The sequence below is a fragment of the Oryctolagus cuniculus genome, chromosome 5 (genome assembly GCF_051225735.1).
Source record: "Oryctolagus cuniculus isolate XC-2025 breed Fujian yellow rabbit chromosome 5, ASM5122573v1, whole genome shotgun sequence".
NCBI lineage: Eukaryota > Metazoa > Chordata > Mammalia > Lagomorpha > Leporidae > Oryctolagus > Oryctolagus cuniculus.
The window spans coordinates 140,352,044-140,379,251 of record NC_142871.1 but is presented as its reverse complement, the minus strand read 5'-3'; the positions used below and the strand labels follow the sequence as shown (position 1 = coordinate 140,379,251).

The following is a 27,208-nucleotide window of genomic DNA, read 5'->3' as shown; positions in this document are numbered from 1 at the left end:
TTAGCAACTCTGGGAAAGACAAAACGTTGTGCACAGAGGAAAAGTAAGCATGCCCGTATGTGTAGCCCAGGAGTAAACAGCTTCTACCTGGACTTACCTGTTTCATCAGTGTTAAGACCACACTGAAGGAAGGAGTGGGGAGAATGAGTGTGGTGGGCAATGCAGTGAACAGAGAGCTAAGTACCCTGGAAATCAGGGGCTAATGCCTCAAACTCAGGTTACTGAGGAAACACCAAGGCAGCCGGCTGGGGAAGAGGGCAGGACAGGGAACTGTCCTTTTTTTTTTCTTTTTTTGGTAATAAGCACTGTAGGAATAGTTGACGATATGTGCAGCTATAGTTTGTGCAAAACGAACAGCATGAAAACAGGAAATAAAAGAGAAAATTTAAACAAGCCCCCAGATGAGAGTACAAGAAATACGCTTTGTTACTAGTATAAACCTAGAGGTAGTTCTGTATAATCCTCCCTTTCCCATCTTTAAGATGGCAATTTTAAGAAACCAGCAAGAGTACGAAATGGTTAGGTAACTGTGGGGACAAGATTGAATCTCTGCAGATATTTCCTTTGGAGTCTTGTAAAACAGCTCTCACAAGAACCAATCCACAGAGATAACTTACTGGCCGTGGTCATGGCTGTCACTCCAAAGTCACAGGCTCTAGATCCTTCCAGGGAGCCCCATCTCCCGGCTATGGAAGCCTCGTTAGCTTCCACTCCCTCTTCCTTGGGGCGCTGTGGACTGTGGGTGTGCCAGGCTGGATGTCACCCTTCTCAAGGAGCTATCCCATGCTCCAGATGCAGGATCTCAGCTCAGGGCACCACAGTGGGAGAGGAAGCCACATGGAGCCATGCCAGCGCCTCATCAGAGTCCCAGGGAGGCTCTTCTCTGGCAGCTTCTAGAAGGAACTGCATGTTGGCAGAGGACAGAGAACGCCAGAATTCCAGAAAGAAGAAACTCAGGGCTACTGCTAGCAATGGAAGCTTTGTGACCAGGCTGAGAACTCCTGGTGACACCTGTTATAATAAAAATACTTACATATGTATACACACATCTCTCGCTCCAGGCCATTCATTCAATAAATCTTTATTGAGCACCTACTCTGTGCCCAGCACTGCACTAGGTGCCAAGAATAGTACAAGAGAAGTCTAAGAGATGGCAGCCGCCCTCCAGGAGCTTACAAAACTAGAGGCAAAAGATGTACCAGTGACTCAGGCAGCATGTGATATGTACAAAGTGGCAACTCTTGACACATGCGGTGGCCATGGAACCACAGCAGTGGGGAGCAGGGCACAGGAATTAAAAACCTGGATAAGCAGGGGACTGGCAGAGCACTCGGAATGGCTAAGAACAAAGACTGGGACATCGCTTTTGCTGGAGCAGGGAGCCCGTTGTAAACTGTGGGCCCTCGGGGCACCTGGACAAAGGCCGGGGCTTGGGTGGGGTCTATGGTTAATTCGGAAACTTTGGTTCCTCCTTTGACAAGACCTGGTGGGCTCCTGAGGACTCCTGCCTCCCCTCTCCCCACACCACCACCTTCCGTCTCCAGGAAGAGGAACCTGGCTGCTGAATAGGACTAGGGGACGATAGCTCAGCAAAGAACAGTCAGAAGGGGCTGCTCTACTGGGTGTCTGCCCTGTTGTTTTCAGATGTGCTGATCAACAGGAACTTGAGTTCCTGGGACTTTGGATTCTTGAGAAACCTCCCCTCACGAGGACCCATACAAAGAGATAGTCTTTTGGCCACAGATCATTGCCAGAGCCCCACCTCCTTAGCTACAGAAGCCTCCTAGCTCAGCCCTGGTTTCAGGGAAGCATGGAGCCTGCTCTGGACCTCGTAGGGCGATGATAGCCTCCCCACCCCACCCCACGCAGGCCAGGGAAGCCACCGAGACCTTGCATCCTGCTTACTTTCAGCATTTTCAGGTGTGTGGGGGTGCAGGGTCTGCTAAACGCCAGGGAAGGTGGGCACTGAGTGGCTTTGGGCCAGGGGACCCAGAGGGACTCGGAGACAGCGCAGTGCTCTCAGGCAGGACCGAGTGGTCTCACCAGCCCACCTGGCAGAGGCTGCCTTCCTGGGCAAGACAGTGCTGCCTCGGCCCCGCGGTCAACAAGAGTGCACAACCCAGAGGAAAGGGCTGCGGGGAGCAAGGGAGCCTCAGAGACGCCCACGGGAAACCAGCGGGAGGGAGAAGAACCAGATCGAGGCAGGGCAGATGCAGCAACAGCACTGAGGCCTCATGGGGCCCCCACCATGGGGAAGTCGGGGGAGGGGAGATCCGGTCCCCAGTCTCCCTTGCTCCAGGTGCTCTGGTCACTCCCAGAGCAGCCCCCACTCCCACCCCACCCCCGTCAGAGAGTTCCGGAATCTGAGAAGTAAAGCATCTGTGGATGTGGCCATGGGCAGGTGTCCAAGCTCAAGGTCTCAGCAGGAGGCGTGTTCCTGGCCACTTGAGCCACAGGAAGGGGACCAGGCGCCGGGTGAAGGTGGCAGTAAAGGTGTAGATGAGTTCCTGTGACTCCGCGTTGGTGAATGTCACGGTACCCCCTTCATAATCCAGGGCGATGCCCACTCTTCGGGGCCGCAGCGCGGGGAAGAGCTCGGCCTCGGGGCTGGTATTGGCCCAGATGCCTGAGGAGGACAGGCGCAGCGCCCACACCCCGTCCTCGGGCCGCAGGGAGAGGTCCCCTTTCCTCTTCACAGAGTCTCTGGCCACTCCCACCATGCAGCTCTCCACAACTTCCTCGTCCTCCTCCTCCTCCTCCTCTTCCTCCTCACCCAGGGACTCCTCGTCCTCGTCGGTTTCCCAGTCCTCGTAGCCGTCCCCATAGCCAGCCTCCTCCTCCTCTTCCTCCTCCTCTCCCTCTTCTTCCTCGTCGCCCTCCTCTTCGTCCTCAGACCAGCCCTCCCTCTCCACCTCCACTTCCCAGTAGACCTTGCCCCAGGTGAAGCCCTTACTGCCCAGCACCCCTGGCTCACAGTCAAACTGCTGGGGGTACAAGTAGGCACTCTGGTACAAGCTGCTGTAGGTCACACACTTCCAGTCCTCTGACAGCTGCAGGTAGCCGCTGGCTGACTGTGGGTCCAGTGTGACGCTCACTGTGGGGACAAGGGGACAAGTAGCGTCACTGTGTCCACGGCAGGCCTGCCACGCCACACAATCCGAGGGGCGCAATTCACCTCCTGGTCCAGCTGAACAGTGCCCTGTGGGTTTGCAGTGTACACAGCAGTGGGGGATGAGGTGGAGACACCGCTGCCCTAGGGGGTGGCCCTGATGCTTCCTCGGAGCACAGGAGCTGCTTGGTCGGGCAGAGGAGAATGAACTCAGGCAAGGGTACAGGTTGGGGTATGATCCGTGAGAACACAGTAACCACACTGGGGCAGAGAAGGGCCGGCTATCACGTGGAGGCCTCCCCTGCTGACTAAGGAGGGGCCGGTGCTGTGGCATAGCGGGTAAAGCCGCCGCCTGCAGTGCTGGCATCCCATATGGGTACCAGTTCAGGTCCCGGCTGCTCCACTTCCAATCCAGCTCTCTGCTATGGCCTGGGAAAGCAGTAGAAGATGGCCCAAGTCCTTGGGCCCCTGCACCCACATGGGAGACCTGGAAGAAGCTCCTGGCTCCTGGCTTCGGATCGGCTCAGGTCCAGCTGTTGCAGCCATCTGGGGAGTGAACCAGTGGATGGAAGACCTCTCTCTCTCTCTCTCTCTCTCTCTCTCTGCCTAAGTCTCTCCCCCACCCTCTCTTTCTCTCTCTCTCTCTCTGCCTCTGCCTCTCTGGAACTCTACCTTACAAATAAATAAATCTACAAAAACAGAACAATGCAAGGGGAAGGAGAGGGTGGCCTTAGGTCACCCGCTGGGAAGTTCTCCCTATCACGAGAGAAGGGGCTGCCCCAGGACCGAAGGGAAGCCAGACGCTCCCTGGGAACCACGTCTGGACACTCACCTGTCTTATACTCCAAGTCTCTCAGCAGCTTCCCTGTGGAGCAGAAGGACAGCAGTGACCCTCAGCTCAGCACAGTCCTGGGCCCATTTCTCACTCGGGCCCCATTAGCTTCACGACAGGGCCACATCCCTGAGACCCCACGCAGACAGACAACAAGCAGCAGACTGTGGAGGAAGGGGCTGGAGATGGCAGCAGGAGCGGGGCACTCTCCAGGTGGCGCCCCCGGCTCCCACCTCCTCCCCAGCACTCTCCCCTGCCCCTACCTTGGAATTCCCTCAGGCCTCGCTGCAGAGACAGGAGCTTGTCTGAGAATTCGCCAGTCCTTTTCTTAACCACCCGGGCAATGGGTTTCCCAATCCAGAACTTCTTCCGTGGATACCTGGAAGGACAGGTGTAACCCCCCGGCTGGTATTCAGCCCTCTCGCTCTCCTCTCAATCCTCACGACAGTTAGGAAGGAGGCAGGAAAGGTCTGATGATCCTCAACCAACAGACAGAAAAACAGGAGCCCAAGGACACTATCTGAGCCAGGCCTCAAGGCCACAGGCAGACCCCACAGCCGGAGTCCACACCAGGCTCCCACTGTCTCCATTCTGTGCTGCCTCAGGAAAAGGGTAGCAGGCCAAGTGCTGAGATCACACAGAGAATGCACACAGGTGCAGAGCAGGTGTCCAGTCCCCAGGGATGCACTCCCGTACCCGGATGGTCACCAGGACAAACCACGGGCCATGAACCATATCACTCCCCGTTAATCCAAATGGACATTGTGACGTTAAAGGGGAAGGGACACGGACATGGAGGAGTGACGTACACGGTGCAAAGGAAACTCTTACCTGTTCAGGAAGTCTCTGGTGTCCTGTAAGGGAAGAAAGCGCAGCATGAAATGAATGGAGTAAGACTTCATTCCTCCATACCCAGCGGTATAGGCGAGCACAGAGCAAATGTCGGCCATTCCTTACAGAGCTGATATTCAAGCTGAGGCATTGGATAAAACAACCAGAAAACAAAGTAGCCACAAGGACAGTAGCAACTGGACACGGGGAATGACAGAGCCAGCTCAGAGGGGTGGCAGGAAGCTCCAATTCTGTTCCGTGTACAAGGAAGAGACCCAAACGGTTGCCAGGAGGGAATGACTCACGTGACCTGCTTAACAGGTGGCCGAGACTGCCAAGTGTTCTCCGGGATCCCTTCCTCACCGCCCCCCTTCTTTTTCAAGATTTCTTTACTTAATTAGAAAGCAGAGTTAGAGAGAGGAAGAAACAGCTCTTCCATCCACTGGTGTACTCCCCAAATGGCCGCAATAGCCAGGACCAGGCCAGGCCAGAACCAGGAGCCTGGAACCCCATCCTGATCTCCCATGTGGGTGCAGGGGCCCAAGGACATGGGCCATTTTCCATTGCTTTCCCAAGTGCAATAGCAGGAATCAGAAGCAGAGCCCAGATAGGATGCTGGTTTCACAAGCAGCCTCTAAACCAGCTGTACCATGATGCCAGCCTCCCTTCTTTCTTTTTTTTTTTTTTTTTAAAGATTTATTTTATTTATTTTGAAAGAGAGAGAGAGAGGCAGAGACAGAGAGATAGAGGTCTTCCATCCACTGGTTCACTCCCCAAATGGCCACAAAGGCCAGAGCTGAGCCAATCTGAAGCCAGGAGCCAGGAGCTTCTTCCAGGTGTCCCAGGCAGGTGCAAGGCCCCAACCACCTATGCCACCTTCCACTACTTTCCCAGGCCATAGCAGAGAGCTGGATCAGAAGTGGAGCAGCTGGGACTCAAACCAGCGCTCATATGGGATGCTGGTGCTGTAGGCTAGGGCTTTAACACGCTGCACCACAGTGCCAGCCCCCCTTAATCCTTTTAATACTAGAACCCCTGGGGTTATAGCTGGGCAACGACCACTCAGGAAGACTGCATTTCCCTAAGTCTCTGTGACCAGATCTGGTCATGTGACAAAGTTCCAGGCAATAGCCTGGGTCTTGTCCTTCAAAGAAGTAAAACTGCTTCCGCAGCCAGCAGGGCAACCTCAGCCTACAGCAATCTATATTTCCAAATAACTAGAAGATCCTGAAGGCTCCCAACATGCAGAAATGCAGAGATGAAATGCTAATGACCCTGATTTGATCATTACGCATTGCATACCTGCATCACACTTTACTGTTCCCAATAAAACATGTACAAATTCTGTGTCAATAAAAAATTCTTTACTTCCTCTTTTCCCCCTGCCTGAATTTTGGACATGAACAGTGAACTCATCTGGGACCACACAGCTGAGGACATCCCTAGCAGAAGGAACAACCAGATGGGAGGCAGACAACTCCCTGGATGCCTTCAGAGACAGCCACTCTGACAGCTCAAGAGACACTGAGACAGAAGCAAACGTCTGTCTTGCTTGAGTCACCTGTAAGAATGGCTTACGGAGGCACAGGGGATGCTGGGAAGCAGTCCGAGGACTGTTGCTATGGGCCAGGGGAAAGACAAAGATGACCTGAATGAGGGCGGCGGCAGTGGAGACAAAGACAGCTGCGCACACCGGTCAGGTGCTGCAGTCTGGGTGACGGGAGACAGGTGGCAGGACAGGGTGATGGGAAGGGCATCCTTGTCAGACACAGCTCAGATCTTTTTCTGAGTCTGAAGCCTCCATAAACTCTGTACTAACTGATTTTTACCTTCCTTTGCTTCTCCAGGTTTTCATTAAGTGTTCCCTAGGTACCCGGCACTGTTCTAGAAGGCTGGAAGAGCGAAGTAAAGAAAGGGCACAAGTCCCCAGCCACAGGAGCTGGCATCCTAGCAAGGGAAGCAAGCAATAAACAGCACACCGCGTCAGTCAGCGATCTGCATTACGGACAAAAGAGAGCAGAGTGCAGGGGAACAGGGCAGGGGGCAGGAGGCTTTCCTGAGAGCGTGATGTCTGGGACACAAATGGATCCACCAGGGGGTGGCTGCTGCTGTGTCACAAAGTTCCAGAACTGTGGGTTCTGCTCCAGGGAAGACAAGACAAGAAGCTAGAGCCACACCCAGGTTCCTACTACGAAGCTGCTGCCCAGCGTGGGTTGCAAGTTTCTGGCAAACCCCTAACCTGTCTCTCGAGACAAACACAAGGGCACTTCAGAAAGTTCATAGAAAATGAAATTCAAAGACAGGCTTATTCTGGTGCTAAGAAACTGTGGAATCCCTGCGGAGTTTTTTCCATACTAAATACTTTTTCATGAGCTTTTCAGAGAGTTCTAGTAAGTCCAAGGCAGCTGCAGAGAGTGAGATAAGACTGGCAGCACGTAACGACCACTCTGCTGAGAACAGTGGCGTGAGGAAGCAAAGGGATGGGGCAACAGCTGGCGGCCACGCAGGCACATTTTGTGACATGAGGGTCATTGCTGGAATAGCAGAAAAGGAAAGGATAATACAGGAGGGCCTGTCTAGGGGTTAAATGCAGTGAGCAGTCCAGGGAGGGTAGCCCTGTGAGCACCAAGAGGGGGACAGGAAGCCTGGGGTCCCGGCCTGCAGTCACACACATGACCTCCAGAACGACTTCCCTCACCCCTGAGATGCCTGGGGCCATGGTGAGACAGGCAGTGAGGGTGAGGCTCCGAACCCCAGCAGCCTCCAGCCTGGGGCAGTTGGTCATCAGCAGAGGGAGCACCCAGGAGGTTCTTCACAGGTGTCCGTACAGACAGCAACCAGCAGCGGGACAGGCAGAGGTGCAGACCTGCCAGTGCCACAGGACTCTGCAGGGCCCACCCAGGACTAGCCTGAGAAGGTCGCTGGTATCTTCTGGGACTTGCCTGTTCCCCTTTAGCACCTTCTGGGTGCTCCCAGTCCAGATTTCTGCCCTACCTTTGATGTCATCTTTTGAAAAACTTTTTATTTTATTTATTTACTTGGAAGGCAGAGTGACAGAGAAAAAGAGACAGAGACGGAGGTCTTCCATCCACTGGTTCATTCACACAGTGGCCACAACAGTGGGGGCTGGACCAGGCCAAAAGCCAGTAGCGAGGACTCCATCCAGATCTCCCATGTGGGAGGCAGGGTTTCAGGTTCTTGGGGCAGCATCTGCTGCGTCCCAGGTGCATTAGCATGGAGTTGGATCAGAAGCAGAGTAACTGGGACTCAAACGAGCACTCTGATATGGGCTGCAGGTGTCCAGAGCAGCGGCTTAACCCACCTGCCCCTGCCATCACCTTTGCCAAAGGTCTTTTCCACACATCTGTCCTGCTGCTTCCCCCTCTCACGTGCAGTCCTCTGCTGCTGTTGGATCCTACTTGGGGGGGGGGGGGGTCCTTTATAATTGTCTTTTGATATTCAAATAATCCCTCAGAAAATCTTAATGGTAATTAAGGATTTAGCTGTCTAATTCCCTTACAGCAAAATCAACACACAAACCCACACATAAAACCTACCTGTAGGGGCTGGTGCTGTGATACAGCAGGTAAGGCCACTGCCTGCAGTGCTGGCATCCCATATAGGCACCAGTTCAAGTCCCAGCTACTCTACTTCTGATCTAGCTCTCTGTTATGGCCTAGACAAGCAGTAGAAGATGGCCCAAGTCGTTGGGCCCCTACACCCACATGGGAGACCTGGAAGAAGCTCCTGGCTCCCGGCTTCGGATCGGCTCAGCTCCAGCCGTTGCGGCCAACTGGTGAGTAAGCCAACGGATGGAAGATTTCTCTCTCTCTGCCTCTCCTTCTTTCTCTGTGTAACTCTGACTTTCAAATAAATAAAAATTACCATTATAAAAAACCCTACCTGTAGCAAGATTTCATGCACTGGTTTCAGGGGTACCCCTCTCTCTCTCCCTTCCCCCAGCCCACCCCATTCAGGAAGTGCTTCAATTTGAGAGCTGTGAGTCATTAAGGCAGGGCCTCTGCCTCAAGGGGGGCTCCCGTGGGTGGATTAGGCAGACTCGTGGTTTCAGCGCCCACCAGTATGCCCAGTCGCATACTCGCACGTGGCAGCAGTGGCCGTGGGGAACGACGGATGGTCCCTGAGAGGGAAGAAGAGGCACAGGGACAAGGGGAGAGGCAGCTTGTGTCCCACATAATGAGAATGGGAGGGCAAGAGGTGGCAGAGAGACACTGTGGACACAACAAGAGGAGAGAGCAAAGCACAGGAACCAGGACACGTGGGCTCAGGCTCTGACCTGACTCCTGACCCGCCCCACGGCCTGCGGCAAGCTTCTCCTGCCTCTGGACCACAGCAACAGCAGGCACGGACTGGAAGAGTCCAAAATCCCTGCCAGTCCTCATTCAGTGTGTCTGAACCCACAACAGGGAGAGGCAAGCAGAGCCACCTCTTCCCACAGCATGAACCAGCACAAACACTGGGGAACTTGTCTTGCCCTTGCTCCTCCTGGCTACAGAACCGCCCCGCCAACAGCCAGTCCCGGCCACTCTAGACCACGCAAGCAGGGGAGACCATCACATAGCCCCTCTCCCTGCCCATGAGGATTGAAGGAGTCCTCTCTCCTTCCAAGGGCTGATGAGCCCTGTTCAAGGTGGAGACTCCTCTACCAGGTTACCAGGTGCCGGCAGGAAGATATGACACCATTCCTTTTTTTTTTTTTTTTTTAAATTTGACAGGTAGAGTTACAGACAGTGAGAGAGAGACCTCTGTCTTCCTTCTGTGGTTCATCCCCCAAATGGCCACTACGGCCGGCGCTGTGCCAATCCGAAGCCAGGAGCCAGGTGCTTCCTCCTGGTCTCCCATGCGGGTGCATGGGCCCAAGCACCTGGGTCACCCTCCACTGCCCTCCTGGGCCACAGCAGAGAGCTGGATTGGAAGAGGAACAACCGGGACTAGAACCTGGCACCCATATGGGATGCCGGCGCAGCAGATGTCACAGGGCCGGCACTGCCCCGTGACATCATTCCTACTTGGTAACCAGCTGTCTACAACTCTCGATTTCTCGGTGTCAAAGGCACTTTCTTCAGGAAGCTTTCCCGGGGCACCTCATCTGCTCTCCACATTGTTCTCTGATCCCAGAGAAAGCCTCAGCACCTCTGCCTCCTTTTCCCAGTAGCCTGTCTCCTCCACACCCTTCATGGCCATGACAGAGGCACCGGTGAGCCCTCCCCCAGCCAGGATGCCTTTCTTCATTTCCAGAACCGTGAGAAGCCCCCATTCAACAGGTGTCTGCAGGGACTGCTGGAAAAAGGGCTTGTGATGGTAGCAATGAGGACGCAGGCCCGTAACAACCGCCCTTCCCATTTCTACAGTACTTTTAATTTTTTAAAACATTTTTTGGTAGAGCCTTTATTTTTTGAACTTATCCAATTTTAAGCTCATGTAACCCTTGGCACGAGAGAGGAGGGTAGGGGCACCACCTTCATGTTTCAGATGAGGCCCTGAGTGGAGGTGACTCCCAAACCTGCCCTGGGCTTCTCCCTCACCTGCATGAGCTCTGCTGCCGGCTGCCGTGCCTTGCCTTCCAGCTCCGAGATGACCAGCGCCAGGCGGGCGAGCTCCCCGACGCCCCGGGTCTTGTACTTCTCCCGGCCCTCCACGAGCTCCTGCTCCAGCTTCGCCAGCTGCTCCAGCAGGTGCTGCTCCCGCTCCTTCAGGAACTGCTGGCCCTGCTCAAACTCCGCCACGATGTACTTCCTCTGGTCCTGCAGCTTCTTCTGCAGCGGGCAGGGGGGAGGGGCAGGGACATCTCTGCCTCAGGGTGGGGACCCTCTGGGGTCCGGCACTAGAGGCACTCCAGGCTGGCTCTTCCCCTACTCCCTACTCACGAATTCTACAGCATTTGCGGTGGGAGAATCTAAGGGGAGCTCCTGGTCTGCCCTTCTCATCTCAAAGAAGACACCAGTGGTGAATCGGTGCAGGTCACTCAGCCACTGCAACCAGCACCCAACTCCGCCTCACTAGCCGGCCATCACCTGTTCCAGGTAAACAGCATCCAGGGGCCCTTGAAGGAACCCTCGGGCCTCACTTGTGGCTGTTTCACCTTTTCCTCCTGGACAAAAATCTCTATGTTGCCTCTTCCAGGGAGCTTTGCTTGATCAGTGTCAGCCAAGCCAGATCAATCCCGTCTTCAGCAGCAGCCTGCGCTCACGTGTGGAATATCTACGTGCACCCCTCCCCGCCACGCAGGACAATGCCATTTCCTCAGTGCAACCAGAGAGTCCGTGCTCACTCATCACATCCTTTCTGACTTCCAAACCTCGCTGTCCCCTCAGGACGGGGGTCTGCTGCCCAATGCAGGGCTGGAGGCATCCGTGCACAGTGAGGGCTGGGGTATTCTCTGTGGCTTTACACTCTTCCTCTCCTAGAGTGGGGCTTACCCCAGCATCCCTCCACTGCTCACTTCCCCACACACACGCTCCCTCAGAAAACTGGAACCACCTTATCCGTTTGCTCCTTCCTCATCCTATCTCCAATCAAGCACAGAATGCACTGTTTTCTAACCACTGGCTGTCACAGGCATTCACTGGACACAATATCACCAAAGCCGGCCAGGCCTTAACCTTTCCCTCTCATTCTTACTCGGACCCGCTCCCCTCCCCTTTCGGCAAAACATGTCTTCTCACACCCTGACCCCACTCCCACCCCCAGCCAAAAGGAAGAATGCCATCAAGCCGGCCTCAGCCCCCTGGCAGGAGATGTGCACTTGCAGCTGATGTGAGGGTCATGCAGGAGGGCAGTCCACTCACCTTTCAGATGAGAAACAGGCACAAGGCCTGAGGCACCAGCTCAGACAGAACCAGGGCTAATGCCCAGGCCTGCAGCTGCTACCCGATGCCTGTCCTCACCCACGCTGTTCCTGGAAATACCTCTCAGCCGCCATCCACTCGCAGTCTCAAGGCTTCCTCCGCCAGCCTCACTTACCAATGCAGCCAGGATATCGGCTTCTCCCTTCGCCTGAAAGCCTTGAATTTTGTCTCTGTCTCTCCTTAGTGTGCTCAGGTGGTTCAGGATTTTCTCCTGTGGACAGACAAGCAGTGGAGACAGGTGGACTCTCCGGGGCGGGGCAGGAGGGTGGACCCAGGAGGCTTGGTCCTCGGACAGCTAGAACCCTTCCGAGGGGTCCCAGCCAGGCCTCCTACCCTGTGGTGGGCTGCAGGCCAGGAGACCTAAGGCAGGCACAGGGCACCCTCCGTGGGGGAGGGCTTACCCTGTGGGGCAAGGCAGCCTTTTCCACGAGGACGGCCGTGTGGGGCCGGTGCTCTCGGGACTCCCGGCACATCACGCACAGCAGCTTGCCGTCGTCCTCACAGTAGTAGTGCAGCTTCTCCTGGTGCCGCTCGCACAGCCGTGTGTCCTGCTGCTCCTGGGCCCCCTCTCCCGGCTGCCGGCCCTTGTCGACCTTCAGCCGCTCGATGTTCTCCACCAGGCTGGCCAGCTGCCACACAGGCCGGATGTTCTCCTTCTTGAAAGGCTTCTTGCAGAGCGGGCAGACGGGGCGGCCCCCGGACACAGGGCGGACGTCGGTGGTGCAGCTGCGGCAGAAGACGTGGCCACAGTCGATGGTCACAGGGTCCCGCAGGTAATCAAGGCAAATGGAGCAGGTCACCTCCTCTTCCAGGCTCCGCAGTGGGGCTGACGTGGCCATGGTGCCCTCAGCTCACCGGGCTCTCTGTTCACCGCTGGAGACTTCTCCCCTTTGGAGACCAGACATGGGGTTAACAGCAAACACAGCAAAGGGGCAGAGGTGGCAGCTCTGCACAGGGCTGCAAACTCCAGCACTCAATCAGCACATCAATCCTACAGGGCTCCTACAAGGTCTGCCAAGAGGGATCTTGCTTCGGCCGGTGCTGTGGTATAGCAGGTAAAGCCACTGCCTGCAGAGCCAGCATCCCATATGGGCACCAGTTCAAATCCCGCTGCTCCACTTCTGATCCGGCTCTCTGCTATGGCCTGGGAAAGCAGCAGAAGATGGCCCAAGTCCTTGGGCCCCTGCACCCACATGGGAGACCCGGAAGAAGCTCCTGGCTCCTGACTTCGGATTGGCGCAGCTCCAGCCATTGTAGCCAATTGGGGAGTGAACCAGTGGATGGAAGACCTCTCTCTCTCTCTCTCTGCCTTTCCTTCTCTGTGTAACTCTTTCAAATAAATAAATAAATCTTAAAAAAAGAGGGACCGCTGGCACCGCGGCTCAATAGGCTAATCCTCTGCCTAGCGGTGCCGGCACACCAGGTTCTAGTCCCAGTTGGGGCGCCAGATTCTGTCCCGGTTGCCCCTCTTCCAGGCCAGCTCTCTGCTGTGGCCAGGGAGTGCAGTGGAGGATGGCCCAAGTGCTTGGGCCCTGCACCCCATGGGAGACCAGGATAAGCACCTGGCTCCTGCCTTTGGATCAGCGCAGCGCACCGGCCTCGGTGGCCATTGGAGGGTGAACCTATGGAAAAGGAAGACCTTTCTCTCTGTCTCTCTCTCTCACTGTCCACTCTGCCTGTCAAAAAAAAAAAAAAAAATATAGGGACCCTACTTCCCTGTTGTCACCTCCTCATTTTTCAGGCGAGGAGACTGAGGCCCAGGAGCAGCTTGGCAGAGTGGAAAGCAAAGCTGCCACCAGCCTATTCCCTGCTGTCGCAAAAGCACTCGTGCCTCAAGACCCTTTCCTTCCAGCTGAGGGGGAGTTGCCTGAATGCACCAACTGTGATAGAATAAATCAGTCGCCACCTGCTGGAAAACTGTTAAAATAAACACAGTGAGCAATGTGGACCACCACAGGGCGCTCCCTCAGTCATGCAGTGCGTTCACGGGGTCCTGACAGCACCAGGAGATCCCTTTTGTTTGTCCCTCTAGGTTTCAGGTTGGAATGAGTAAGAGAACTGAGGTTATTTCCCCAACTTAAGAAGCCTAGGGAAGCACTGAGAGTCTGAGTGCGAATGCCTCCCTTTAGGAGTACCTACCCCGGCTGCTCTGTGGTGTGGGCTTGGTTCACTTTCCCACAGAAGCTGGGCTCTATCAGCCCTCAGCCAGCCAGTGGCGCACAGCCTGGCCACACTGGGCTCATTCTTAGCTGTGACTCCCCCGAGGAGCTGGCCTGTGCTTTGTTGCTAAGCTGAGCTCACGAAGGAAACTGTAGGGAAGGAATCCTCGAGTGGACGTGGCACTCTGTGCTTCCAGGAAGCATGCAAGGTCAGCACACAAAGGACTCTGCCCCTGTTCCCCTCTGCAGCCTGGCTCAGCACTTATCTGAGGCTATGGGCCTTAGCACAACAGCTGCTTCCTGTCACTGACTCTGTGACAACAGGGGAACCATCTAAACACTCTGGGCCTCCAGTTACCCATCTGTAAAATGGGGAGAGTCACGCTTACCTACAAGGTTTTCTAAAAGGTTATGTGAAAGAATTATGTTAGGAAGTACTAAGCACAAGCCTAATGCACAGAAGGAAATCTAGACAAGAGCATTCAGTGAGTGTTCAAACTACAGAGAGAGGAAGAGTTGAAATTGAAAGTGGCAGCAAGAGAGGAAGGGAGCAAAATGAGTGACGGTGCCACATGTGTTCCAGAATTAAAGTGAACGGAGTCTCTGCTGCCGATTCTGGGGAGCAAGGAGCGCAGCCGCTGGGAAGACAGCCAGCAGGCACAGAGGTAGCTGAGAGGCTCGCCTGAAGCAGCTGGAACCACGGGCAAATCAACGCTGCTACTGACTGCATGCAGTCAGAGTCCAGTGGCTTCTGTCAGTAGTGACACTAATGCAACAGGAACAAAACCCCCTGTGCCTAAGACTCAAAGAGAAAGCAAATCTAAGGCAATAATACATAAAGAGTGCTTCCACAGGGTGGGCATTTGGTGCAGCAATTAAAACTGCAGCTGGGGAAGCTGGCACCCACTTTGGAGTCCCAGCTCCTCCACTTCTGATTCAGTTTCCTACTAGTGTGCACCCTGGGAGGCAACAAATGACGGCTCAAGTACTTGGGTCCCTGCCACCCATGTGAAGATCTGGACTGAGTTCTAAGCGTCTGGCTTTGGCCCAGCCAAAACAGCCGTGACTGTGGTGGGCATTTGGGGAGTGAACTAGCAGGTTTATGATCTGTCTCTCTGCCCTTCAAATAAAATGAAGAAAAAAAAACCAGTGCTTTATCAAGTGAAAGTACTACAGTACTATACAAATGAAAGAGATTATACTGTTGAAATAAACTTCAATGGGAAGCACTAATGGATTTAGATATGTGTGACTTTAAAAGAGTTAACAAGTGACAAAAAACACATACATACAAAGCTCAAATAAAGGGATCAAGAATTTAACTAGCAAATGAGGTGATACAAATTCCAGGAATGTTAGTGAGGCTGGCAGAAATGTGAGGAATTGCCTGGTCCAGCTCTGGTCCAGCCCTCTTGCAATGTAACAGACTACAAAGGGTCAGGAGAGGGGGAGGGAATGGACTGGGTGATTCCTGTGGGCTGTGGAGTGCTTTATCACGCTCTCCACTTCATCATTCAACTTGGTTGAATGACCTGGAAGTTTAAAAGCTGAGACTGCTTTTTTTTGTTGTTGGAGGACAGTCTGTGTTATCTCTGTAGTTGGACAGTTTACTGGGTATGGAAAAGGACCATGAAAAGCTCAGCTACATGTCCCCTGACCCATAAATATGACACTTTCCATCACTTGGAGCTGATGTTGACCCAGGCTCATGCTGGGCTTTGCTGGATGGCAAACCTCCTAAAACTGTATCTAGACTACAGTGTATGCACTAAGTAAATAGAACTGGCTAGGGATCACAGGCCATAAGTAAGTAGAGGAAGGACATGGTATAAGAAAATCACCATTTGCAACTGCCATTACATAACCCAAGGATGCTAAAACCACCAGGTGAAACACTTGGGTGACAAGACAGTACCATACTACCATCCGATGCATTACTTTCATGTGTGCTTTGATGAGAAAGAGATCTGAAAGTCATCTTAACCAAGTGACCAAAGCCAGCATCACCAACAGTGGCAAACTGGCATCTTACAAATAACACAATGTCACCTCTGAAGTATCCTTGCCAAAAATAGCTGACCTCAACAAATCTAATCAAGCTTTTTAAATCTAACTTCCAGTTTACAGAAAATATAAGGGATAAAGAAATACTTGGCCATATATCACATGGGAAAAAAGTACTGACAGAAGTATTGAACTACAACATGAAGAAACAATTAGAGAAATTCAGAATGTGGGACATTCCACAAGTCAAATGGCTTGGTCATTAAAGAGTCAATGTTGTAACAGAAATAACCAAACACATGTGTGACCCTTGACTGGACGCTGTTTAAAACACAAAAAGGGGGCGGGCATTCGCAACAGGAGCTAAGTTGATGCTTGGGATGCCCACACTGAAGTGGCTGGTTCAAGTCCCAACACCTCTGTTTCTAATCCAGTTTCTTGATGATGTACACCCTCATAGTTATCAAGTAATGGCTTATGTACTTGACCACCCATGCAGGAGACCCAGATGGAGTCCACAGCTCCTAGCTTCAAGCCTGGCCCAGCTTCAGCTGTTGTGGTTGTCTGGGGAGTAAACCAGCAGATGGATGATCTCTCTCCCTCTCTGTCTCTGTCTCTCACTATCTCTCTGACAATCTTTCAAATAAATAAATACATCTTTTTAAAAATAAGATTGGATAGCACATCATATTAAGATTATTTCCTTAATGTTATAGATTGAGGATTTGCACAAGAATAGCTATATCTTTAGGCAATGGAAGCTGCAATATTTAAAAAATCATTACTACAACTTAATTTGAAATGGTCCAGCCAAATAAAAGAAAAAGTTAAAAATTTTCTGGAGAGAGGGGCTAAGAGTTATCACATTCTGAAAAGGGTCTGTAACCACCAAAAATGTTTAAATCACTGACACAGAGATCAAGATGCTAGCCACCTTGTAGAAATCTCAATACACACGTGCTGAACAAATGCTTGCACTCAAATAAACTGAAAACAATGTTAATTTTATACAACCATTTGTTTTGAGACTCCTTCCCAACTAAACAGAGAACTACTTCTTTGTTCCATCCCACTGCTTGGATATTCAAACTCTACCTTGAACATAATACAGCAGGTATATTGAAAGGTGTCTTCCCATAGCACTTGCATATGTGTATGCTGAATACATATAAGATGCCAAGTGTAGGGCTGGTGCTGTGGTGCAGCCAGTTAATGCCCTGGCCTGAAGCACTGGCATCCCATATGGGCGCCGGTTCGAGACCTGGCTGCCCCACCACCGATCCAGCTCTCTGCTATGGCCTAGGAAAGCAGTGGAAGATGGCCCAAGTCCTTGGGCCCCTGCACTTGCAGGGGAGATCTGGAAGAAACTCTTGGCTCCTGGTTTTGGATCAGTGCAACTCCAGCCACTGCAGCCAACTGGGGAGTGAACCATCGGATGGAAGACCTCTCTCTCTCTCACTCTGCTTCTCCTTCTCTCTCTGTGTAACTCTGACTTTCAAATAAATAAATAAATCTTTAAAAAAAAAAAAAAAAAGATGCCAAGTGTAAATGCACAGGTTGAACAACCCAAGTTCAAGTCGGTACTCTGAAACACAGTAACTGGGTGACCAAAAAATTGGCAAGGGCATTTTTAAGTTTTTATTTAGTTGAAAGGCAGAGAAGGAGTCAGAGAGAGGGAGAGAGATTGATTTTCCACCTGCTGGTTCATACCCCAAATTACTACAACAGCCAGGGCTGTTGCCAAGAGCCAGGAACTCAATTTTGGTCTTCTTTGTGGGTGGCAGGAACCCAATCACTTGAGTCGTCACTTGCTGCCTCCCAGGGGGCACATTAGCAGAAAATGACAAAAGTGAAACCAGGACTCAGACCCAGGCATCCCCATGCAGGATGTGGGTGTTCCAAGCAGTAGCTTAACCACTGCACCAAACACCTACTCCTGGCAATGGCATTTGACTCTCCAGTCAATGACAATGGACTCACCACATCTTCCATTTGCACATCTGAAGATGTTTTGTGCTCAGGATACTCTTCTGAGGAAACCCGGGGTCCACAGGGTCACCTGCCTTGCCCAGGAGCACAAGGGGAGGCTGCAGTGCCTGGTGGCAATGCCTCAGCCAGTCCATTACACTCTCTTCCTCACCTGAGCGCACTGTAGAAAGGAGCCAAATATCAACTCCTTTGCTGGAAGCCCCAGTGAGGTCATCTACACGGAAGGGCCCTGTAAGCTGAGTTGTGCTGACAGAAGAAAAGGATTCTGCCTTCACTAGAGCAAACCTTAACATGTGGGCGAGCAGCAAGGCTTCCCTGTCCAACACGGTTTCTCCTTTCAGAGGTGGAAGGAGGATCTCCAGGTTTCAGAATGACCAGAAATGGGGTTGAATGGGAGCAACATGGGCAAACCAGGCTGTTCCCTTTCTCCACACCCTTCTATTAAATCAATGCAAAATTCACCCTCTCTGAGACCTATCCCCCAACTTCCCACACTCCTCTATGAGATACTCTTTCTCATGTATGCCTTCTCTGATTAGCTCAGCAGGTTTCAATAATAAGGGATTGTAAGTCCATCCCTGGTTCTTGGGCAGATAGAAACTATAAAAGAACTAGAAAAAACCTGAGAGGATGTGGCACACTCCCATTCTCTTAACCCAAATGAGAGTGCTGAACTCATGAAAGCACCTCACGGATTACCTGATACCACAAGTCACACACCTTTGCTCCAGAGGTCGGGGTGAGGGGCCTCCTCTGTCCTTTCAATAAGCCAGAAGCTAGCTGTGACAGGAAGATGCTCCACACTACAAGCCCCACAGCGTCCTGGCACCCTCCTCACGGGCAGAACTGGAGGGACTCCAGACTTTCTCTGAGATCCCCTTTCCTGCAACCTACCTTAGCCCTGCAAGTCTCTGGATCTCATGGTAGCTAATCTGCAAATGGCAACAGACTGGCAGGGATGACACTGTGCAACTTCCAGCGGTAGGTACCTTTCAGGACGCTGATGCCCTGCACGACTTTTGGCTGTGAGAATCCCCATGAGCTGCGAAAATGAGCTGAGGATGGCACTGCTGTGAACATTCACACCCCCACCTCTACCCCTGACCCAGTTCAGGAGGAAAAGGATCTGAACTCTGGCCCCTGGTTTCACAATAGCAGCCAACTGCTGCTTCTGCATGCATAACCACCCCCCTCCATGTTCTGTGGCCTCTGCAACCCCACATCAGTACTTGCCTCCCTGCCTCCCCCGTCTCTGGCTCCTAGAAGCCACAGAGAGTTACCCTAGAAGACACTGAATCCCAAATGTGGACTCCAGAGGCTCAGAAAAGAGCAGAAGGGCCTGGGTTTGTACCCTGGCCTCCAGGCTACCAGTTCAGGGACCCCTCAAATGCCTCAAGCACCTACCTGGACTTCCAAACAAGAACCCCTTCTTCCTATAATTCCAAAGCACTCCGCCTCAGGCTCCATGTCTTGAGGGAAACCCTGATTAAAGGCTCTTGGGGCCCAGATTAAGCCTCACTTCTTAATCTCCTAGGAGTGAACTCTTTTGCAATGCTTCTAACAAACCTGGAGAGGAAAGAATACAGGGGCAAAAAGCAAACTATCTGAAAGTGTTTATTAGAGGAGTGAACGCACCACTGCCAGTGAGGCCCCAGAGTTTCCTGCCCTGGATGTGGCTGTGGGCTGGACACCGCGCTGTCCCAGGAGGTGATGGTGACTGTGGACAGTGCATCACTATGGTCGCATCTGTGTGATTTTCACCCACCAGGTTGAGCATCAGTGGTGCTTTGAAGCACAGTGCCCATCACGCAAACCACCAAGGCCGGGCTCCAGAAATGCTCTGAACAGTGGAAATTTCCACAGGGCTCCGAGAGGGGCACAGGAGCAGTAGCCAACCGACAGTGCCCTTGTCCTGTGCCTGACCAATGGACAGCCCTGCCATGGGACAAAGTTGGGAGTTCTGGGGCAAGTGTTTGGCATACCTGTTAAGATACTGCCTGCATCCCACACTGGACTTCCTGATTTGAGTCCCAGCTCCTTCACTTCCGCCCAACTTCTTGAATACGTGTACCCTGAGAGGCAGCAGGCGATGGCTCAAGTACTCAGATACTTGCCACCCATATGAGAGACCCGGTTTGAGTTCTAGGCTCCTGATTTCAGCTTGGTGCGGCCTTGGCTGGTGCAGTCATTTGGGGAATGAACTAGCAGATGGAAGACCCCTCCTCTCTCTCCTCCCCTCTCTCTCTGCATTTCAAATAAAATAAAAATCATTTTGTTTAAAAAGTCAGGAGTTGTCAGTGTACCTGTGTGGACATTCATCAGATGATGAATAATGAACCAATCTCTCTCTTGCCTAAAATATCCCCAAGTGCCATCTGCACCAGAGAATATAAGGAATCTTTTTGCACCTACGGGGTGGTAGGCGACATGGACTACACGTAAGAGTCAGCTAGAGAAGCTTCAAAACACACCTGGAACAACTGTGTCAGAAAACCTGAAGGCTTTGGTACTTTAAAAATAACTCTCCAGGCTGTTCTAATGTCTAATGAGGATTGCATATCACTAGCCGAACCCCCTGATGAGGGAGATGAGGGAGACGAGGAAGGTGAGGGCCCACACCTTGGCTTGACTTGCCAGTGGCAGAGCCCTCGTGAGCTGTACCTCCCAGCTGGGGCTCCCTCTACTCCACCACACTGTATTTTGGTGCCTGGAAAATAGAATCTTCCTTCCCGCCGGGGAGTGAGCTGGAGGGTGATCCTCAGAAGGCAGTGGAAATCAACTGCCCAGAGGGTAAGGACAGTGGTGAGCTTGAGGAAAAGATGACTGGCTGAGGCTGGGGACAGTGCGGCGAGCGGGTGGGACAGACTGTTGGGACTTGTGAGGAAGGAGGGTGGTTAACAGGAGGGACAGATTACACAAGACTCTGGGCTACATTAAGAATTCTGGACTTTATCTTAACAGGCCTGGGAAGCCACTGAGCATTTCGGCAGCAGTGATGCAATTCATTCAACAGTTAACAGGTATCTACGGCGGCCCACTATGGGCCAGGTGCTGGGGTTACAGCAAGGAGCAAAAATGGCAAAGTGCCTGCCCTTCTAGAATTTATACCCAGCAATATAACTGAGTAATCCTCCACAGGCTGCAAGCAGATCCAACTGTGGGAATTATGAAACCTTGCAGGTTTTAGCTTCCCTAAACCTTCTTCCCCCTTTGCCCTCAGTGCTCCTGCCACTCTAGCCTTCTGTCCCTCCAACACACCCTGCTACCTGCTTACATAACTACCCTGGTTAGAACCCCTCAATGGCTTCTGGAACTCCAGGGAAAAGTCAAAATGCCTTTCCTTCCTACAAGAAGCCCAGATAATGTAGGCCCAGCCTTTGCCTCCAAGCTCATTTCCTGCCACTCCTTATCTCAACCCCAAAGCCAAACCAAAACCCCTCTCCATCCCTCAAATGAAGTGCCAGGCTCTTTCCTACCTTTGAAGATCCTGTTCTGCCCACAGAGAACACCATTCCCTCCCCTACTTAGCCAACAGCTGCCAGCTTGAGGTCTCAGCTGAAAGCAAATTTTTCCTGACTCCTGGAGCCCAGGGCCACAGGAGCTCTCTCTTTTGTACATAGAACTCATCCAGTACTGCACCCTCTATTTCTCTGCCATTTTAAGTCCCAACTTCTTCTATCAGGTTTAACAACAGCTTTCCCCACCAAACAAGGACAAAGAGACAAAGACTGTATCTGTCTTATCCCCAGAATCTAGCACAGTGCTTAGCATGGAGTAGACATTAAAAACTAGCTATGGAAACAGAAGAAACACATACGCAGAGTACCTGATGCAAGGAAGATGCTCCCAAAGTGGCTGCTGAAAGAGCCATTTGTCCATCCTCTCCAGGTAGAGGTTAAGTTACTAGGGAGAGAGATGATATCCTCATACTTCTGGGACCACCAAGAACAGCAGCCTGTACATCACTATCTGGTCCCAGTATCCAAGGACAGAATCCCAGGAGAAGAAAAAGCTATATCCAAGAAAATGGTTATGGTGGAATAAATTATAATGGTAATCTCCCCTTCCCTTTTCTTTAGGTTTGGACCTAGGTATGTATCCATAAACAATAGTAAACAATAGGTTACTGCTCCTGGTCTTGAGCCTTAAGTGAATGAGATCACATTGCATGGCTGTTTTTTGTTTGGCTACCAACACCACCATGTTTGTGAAGTTCGTTTGTATGATTGCAACCTGTTTGTTTATTTCCATTGGTGTTCTATAACTATATAATTATTTAATGCATTCTACTTTTCATGGCCTTCTGATTGTTTCAGGCCCAATTCTTTCCAAAGTGACTGCAGTCAAATCCACCCCACCAGCAGGCTATAAGTATGCACATTGTTCCACAGCCTCACCAATAGTTCTTATTAACATTTAAAATTTTTACCAATCTGATGATCAAGAAATTAGAATATGTGTGTGTGTGTGTGTGTGTGTAACTCTAAAAATAAACCCATGAGACAGGCCCAGTATCAGGCCTAGGAATTCTACAGCAGCAGAAGACAACTGTGCTCTTTCCTCTATCTAATAAGTGTTTCTTCTATCCTTCCTTCCTTTAGTAACTTTACCCAATTCCACTCTGGAAAGCTTAAGACACAGCTCTCCCCCAGTTCAAAGCGGAGAAGCAAAAAGAGAAGTCTTAAGCCTGTCAATGACCTCCCCCCCACCCCAAGTCCCCACCTGCCTCAGGAGAGAGAATGTGACTATTACACTTAATGACAAGAAGACTCTGTTGAGACATGGAGGCATGGGGCACAGCCGGGGAGGGAAATGATTTTTGTGGTTTCTTGGAAGCTTGAAAGAAGTAAGGTTATTTGGTTTGGCATTACTAGGCAAGCCTGCTAAACCAGAGGGTTAGCCTATCTGAGAGATGACGTAAAGAAACCAGATCCTGATGACATCTTTTGAAAGCCTGCATCAATGTGTGCCTGAAGCCAGCCCTATTCTTGCAGTCCCATGAGCCATTACACACCCTTTCTGGACTTGTCTGCTACCTACAAAAAAAAAAAAAAATCCTGACACAGCAGAGGTTATTGAAGGTTACTGGGCTGGAACACACAATGAGCTTGTGCAGAAAAATCAGCCCGCTTATCCAGACAGAGGTCTTGAGACAAAGGAAGACACTGAGTGGCAGTTCTATCTCCAGCCCCAACAGGTAGAATATAACCTGCCGGGCCACAGCCATCTCCAGCCTGCACTCAGTCACAAGGATCCTCCCCACAGCTCCTAGGAATTCTGAGAGAGGAAATAAAGCAGAACCGTCTTCCACCCTTAGCTGTCATTCTAACCAAAGCCCAAAGGTAAGAGCCCTAGGTTAAGTCTAAGACACCGAACTTTTACCCAGACTCAGCCACTCTGCAGCCCAGGGCTACAGTCTTGACCTTTCTGACCTCAGAATCACAATGACGAAATAGGGGTGGGGAGAACATACAGGCCATTCACACAAAACAAACAGTAATAAAGGTTTGGCAACTGCATCAGCATATTTAATGTGCAACATAAAGGTACTGCGGTTCTCTTACTCTCTCCCTCCCTATCTCTGTAATTCTTTCAAATAAATAAATAAATCTTTTAAAAGAATAAAAATGGGGGCTGGTGTTGTGGCACAGTGGGTTAAGCTGCTGCCTGTGATGCATGTAACCCATATAAGCACTGGTTTGAGCCCCAGCTATTCCACTTCTGATCCAGCTCCCTGCTAATGCACCAGGGAAAGCAGTGGAAGACAGCCCAAGTGCTTGTGCCCCTGCACCCATGTGGGAGACCTGGAAGAAGCACCTGGCTCCTGGCTCTGGCCTAGCCCAGCTCCAGCCGTTGTGACTATTTGGAGAGTGAACCAGCGTTTGGAAGCTCACTCACTCTCTCGGTCTCTCTTTCTCTCTTTATAATTCTGTCTTTCAAATAAATAAAACAAATCTTTAAAAAATAAACAAATAAGGCCGGCGCCGCGGCTCACTAGGCTAATCCTCCGCCTAGCGGCGCCGGCACACCAGGTTCTAGTCCCAGTGGGGGCGCCGGATTCTGTCCTGGTTGCCCCTCTTCCAGGCCAGCTCTCTGCTGTGGCCAGGGAGTGCAGTGGAGGATGGCCCAAGTCCTTGGGCCCTGCACCCCATGGGAGACCAGGATAAGCACCTGGCTCCTGCCATCGGATCAGCGCGGTGCACCGGCCACAGCGCGCCAGCCGCGGCGGCCATTGGAGGGTGAACCAACAGCAAAGGAAGACCTTTCTCTCTGTCTCTCTCTTTGTCCACTCTGCCTGTCAAAAAATAAAATAAAATAAACAAATAAAAACAGAGGTCAGCATTGTGGCACAGTGCGTTAAACACAGCCTGTAATCCCAGTATTCCATATGAGTGCCATTTCAAGTCCCAGCTGTTCCACTTCCATTCCAGTTTCTTGCTAATGTGCCTGAGAAAGTAGTAAATGATAGGCCAAGTACCCCGGCCCCTGCACCCATATGAGATCAGGATACAGTTCCAGGTTCCTGGTTTTGGCCTGTCCCAGCTGGGACAATCCCCTGAAGGCTCCATTCATATGCATCCCCTGATTTTTGAGCTCCTTTCTGTGCCCATCCCACCTCTGGGCTAAATGAATCCCTCCCCAGTTAGTTCCTGCAGTTCTGCACACACTGTATTTCTATGACAGCTCTATCCCGGTACTCCTGAATTGACATTTTTATCCATCTTCTCACACGGCTCCAGTGTGAACCTAAGGGTCACGTCTCGCTGATCTGGCACAAAGTAGGGGGGGTGGAGTTCCCAGATATTGATGAAATCAAAGTCATCCTGGTGTAGGTTGGACAGGACGTGGCTCCCCAAACTCAGGCAGATGTTTAAATAATGCTACGGGTTGATGACGGATTTAGGGTGGAGACTTGACCTAATTATGACATCTGAGACGTGGGTCTGCTGGGAGGTCTTTAGGTAACTGGGGAGCATGCCCTTGGAAGCTACTTCTTGCCAGAGAGTTTGCTTTTTGACCAAGTTGGGCCTAGCTTCTCTCTGCTTCCTGGCTCACCATATGATAGTTCCTCCCCACCCACTTTGCCATGGCCAGGCTTTGCTAGACACTGGACTACAAGGCCTCCAAGCTGAAAGGTGAAATAATCCTTCTTCTTCCCAGGGAGCTCCTCTCAGGATTTAAGCAATAAAACCTGACTACTGCATGTCCTCTGATTCTCCTCCGTTCTCCGCTCTTTCACCACACTCCCTTCCCCGGCCACAAATGCTGTTACCCAGATCTCCCTGAACCTTTCTCTACATACACAACTTTTTTTTTGGAGGGGGGGGAGACATTAATATTCCATTTCAACCAAGCTGGCAGTTCTAATTCATCCTGGATGTTAGCTAAAGCAAACTTCTCTTTTCAAAAACAACAGTCAGCTTCCAGTCATCCTCCATGTCATCTCCATTCAGATCCTGAGAGCCTGTGTCTCTCAGTCACTCCCCAAAACCTCAATTCTAACCACAGGCTCTTTTCTGAGGGGGGTGGCAGCTAAACTGAGTCCATCCTGTTACTCCTTGGAGGAAGTGGCGTCTACTGCCCCTGGGCCTCAGTTTCCTTGCCTACTAACAAGGAGAAAATGTTTTGCCAAATTTACCAGGCTGTTTGAAGTTCAAGGTGAGGTCGTACAATCGTTAAGTGTTTCAACAGAAAAAGGCTCTAGGAAAACACATGCTAGCATAAGCATAGGAGCCAACCTGAAAAAAACCCCAATGGACTCATCGACAACATTTCGCCTAGCAAAATAAAGCAGTATGGGATTATAACCCATGAGTCCACACTCATATAAATGAGTGAATAAGTTAATAAACACGGAAGAAGGAGACCAATCTCCCACCAGGATAATGCCTAATAATGTATGTGGACACAGCCCTCAAGGAGGAGAGCACAGCTCCTACTCCTAAGGTGGGAGCTGCACACAGTGGCTTCATTCTAAGAGTACAGTATGCAAGAGGGGGGAACCCTTCATTCTTGCATCCAGGTGACCAAGGCCAACATCAAGCCCTAAGTCATGCTGATGGTGTGTACCCCTGATATGACCTGGGGAAAACGGCAAACTGCCTCTGTGGTATTCCTCCTCTACACCTCATGAAGCAAAGTCTTAGGGAAAAAAAATTCAGACAAATTCCATCTACAATCTACATGATCAAACTGTCAAGGTCATCAAAACAAAGTCTGAGAAACTGCCACAACCAAAATGAACATGAGGAGATGCAGAACTGAACATAAAGTGGCAACCTGGACAGGCTCACGAAACAGAAAAAGTGCTTTTTAAGAAAAAAAAAAAAAAACTAAGGAAATACGAATTCACTGAGGACTCTGGTCAGTAATAATGGTCATTGGTCCATTAATTGCAACAAATGCACCACACTGATGCAAGATGCTGCTAACAGGGGCAAGAGTCGTCGATACTTTATATGGGAACTCTGTACTGTCTTTTCAATTTTCCTAAAATCCAAAAACTGCTATAAAAATAAAGTCAATGTTTAATAAAATACTCTATTTTTAAAAATTGCAATTTGAAGACCATAAAAAATGTCCATTTTTTTCTAAGAGGTAATTTCTTTAAAACTTGGGGGTTAAATATGCTAGGGTTTATGATTTAAGCCAGCAGTTAAACAGAAGGTTCGGGCATGCTTGAACCAATGTCACTCTCCCCTCTCTTCAAACACACACGACTGGTTGCAGTGTCAGACACTGGAACCTACTGGTTATTTGGAAGTGTCTGCCTCTCGCTTACTCCACAAAGTTAAATTCATGCACTTATTTCTAAGGTCAGAGAGAGAATTCGCAGCTCTCAAGCCTATGTGGCTAAACCGGTTTATTCTGACGAAACAGAAAAAGGAAGGAAAGGCAAGAAAACCTGACTCTGACCACGGAGCCGGATTGGCCGCGTCTCTACCCGACTCCGAGCAACCAGACCGCCATCCGGGCCCCGCTGACTTCTGGCTGTGGGGACTGGAACGCATACGCGCCCACACTGAGCCCTGGGAAGCAGAAAGGCCCGGGAGGGACCCGCAGATGCAGGGGCGGGCGAAGCGGCAGGGCTTGGGCCGGCGGGGAGGTGGCGGCGGGTCCGGCCCGCGCCCCAGCCCGCCGGGCGGCCTGGCCCCGCTCCGCCCCGGGGCCCAGCGGCCGCCCGGCCCTGAGCCGCGCTGGTCAGACCGCCGCCTCGCGGCAGTTCTCATCGGAGGCCGCCACTCACCAGTCCCGAGCTCCGGGTCGCGAATCCGGGGCTGGGGTCGCCTCTCTCCCGCGCCGGTACGTTCGGGGTCCCGCTCCTCCACGAGCCCCCGAGCGCGACAGCTCGTCCCCGCCCCGTAATCTCCCGGCTCTTCGAGGCCTTCCACCGAGATTTTTCCCGAGCGGCCCT

The 27,208-nt window shown here is 51.6% G+C and overlaps 1 protein-coding gene across 1 annotated transcript; it reads right to left on the bottom strand.

The window, feature by feature from the left end:
• Nucleotides 1–1,065: 1,065 nt before the first annotated feature.
• Nucleotides 1,066–27,208, bottom strand: LOC100354871 (tripartite motif-containing protein 26). The gene is made up of 8 exons (XM_002714345.6): nt 27,041–27,208; nt 12,043–12,529; nt 11,757–11,852; nt 10,319–10,549; nt 4,773–4,795; nt 4,205–4,320; nt 3,942–3,974; nt 1,066–3,094 (listed from the first exon to the last, which is right to left on the bottom strand). Exons 2-8 carry the CDS (start codon nt 12,478–12,480, stop codon nt 2,412–2,414), a joined length of 1,620 nt encoding a protein of 539 aa, XP_002714391.2. The 5' UTR covers nt 12,481–12,529; nt 27,041–27,208; the 3' UTR covers nt 1,066–2,411.

Coding starts and splice junctions, on each gene's coding strand:
- LOC100354871 (XM_002714345.6), bottom strand. CDS start 12,480: ATGGCCACGTCAGCCCCACTGCGGAGCCTGGAAGAGGAGGTGACCTGC. Junction 4,321..4,772: donor ACCAGAGACTTCCTGAACAG/GTAAGAGTTTCC, acceptor CTGTCCTTCCAG/GTATCCACGGAAGAAGTTCT. Junction 3,975..4,204: donor AGGCCTGAGGGAATTCCAAG/GTAGGGGCAGGG, acceptor TCTGCTCCACAG/GGAAGCTGCTGAGAGACTTG.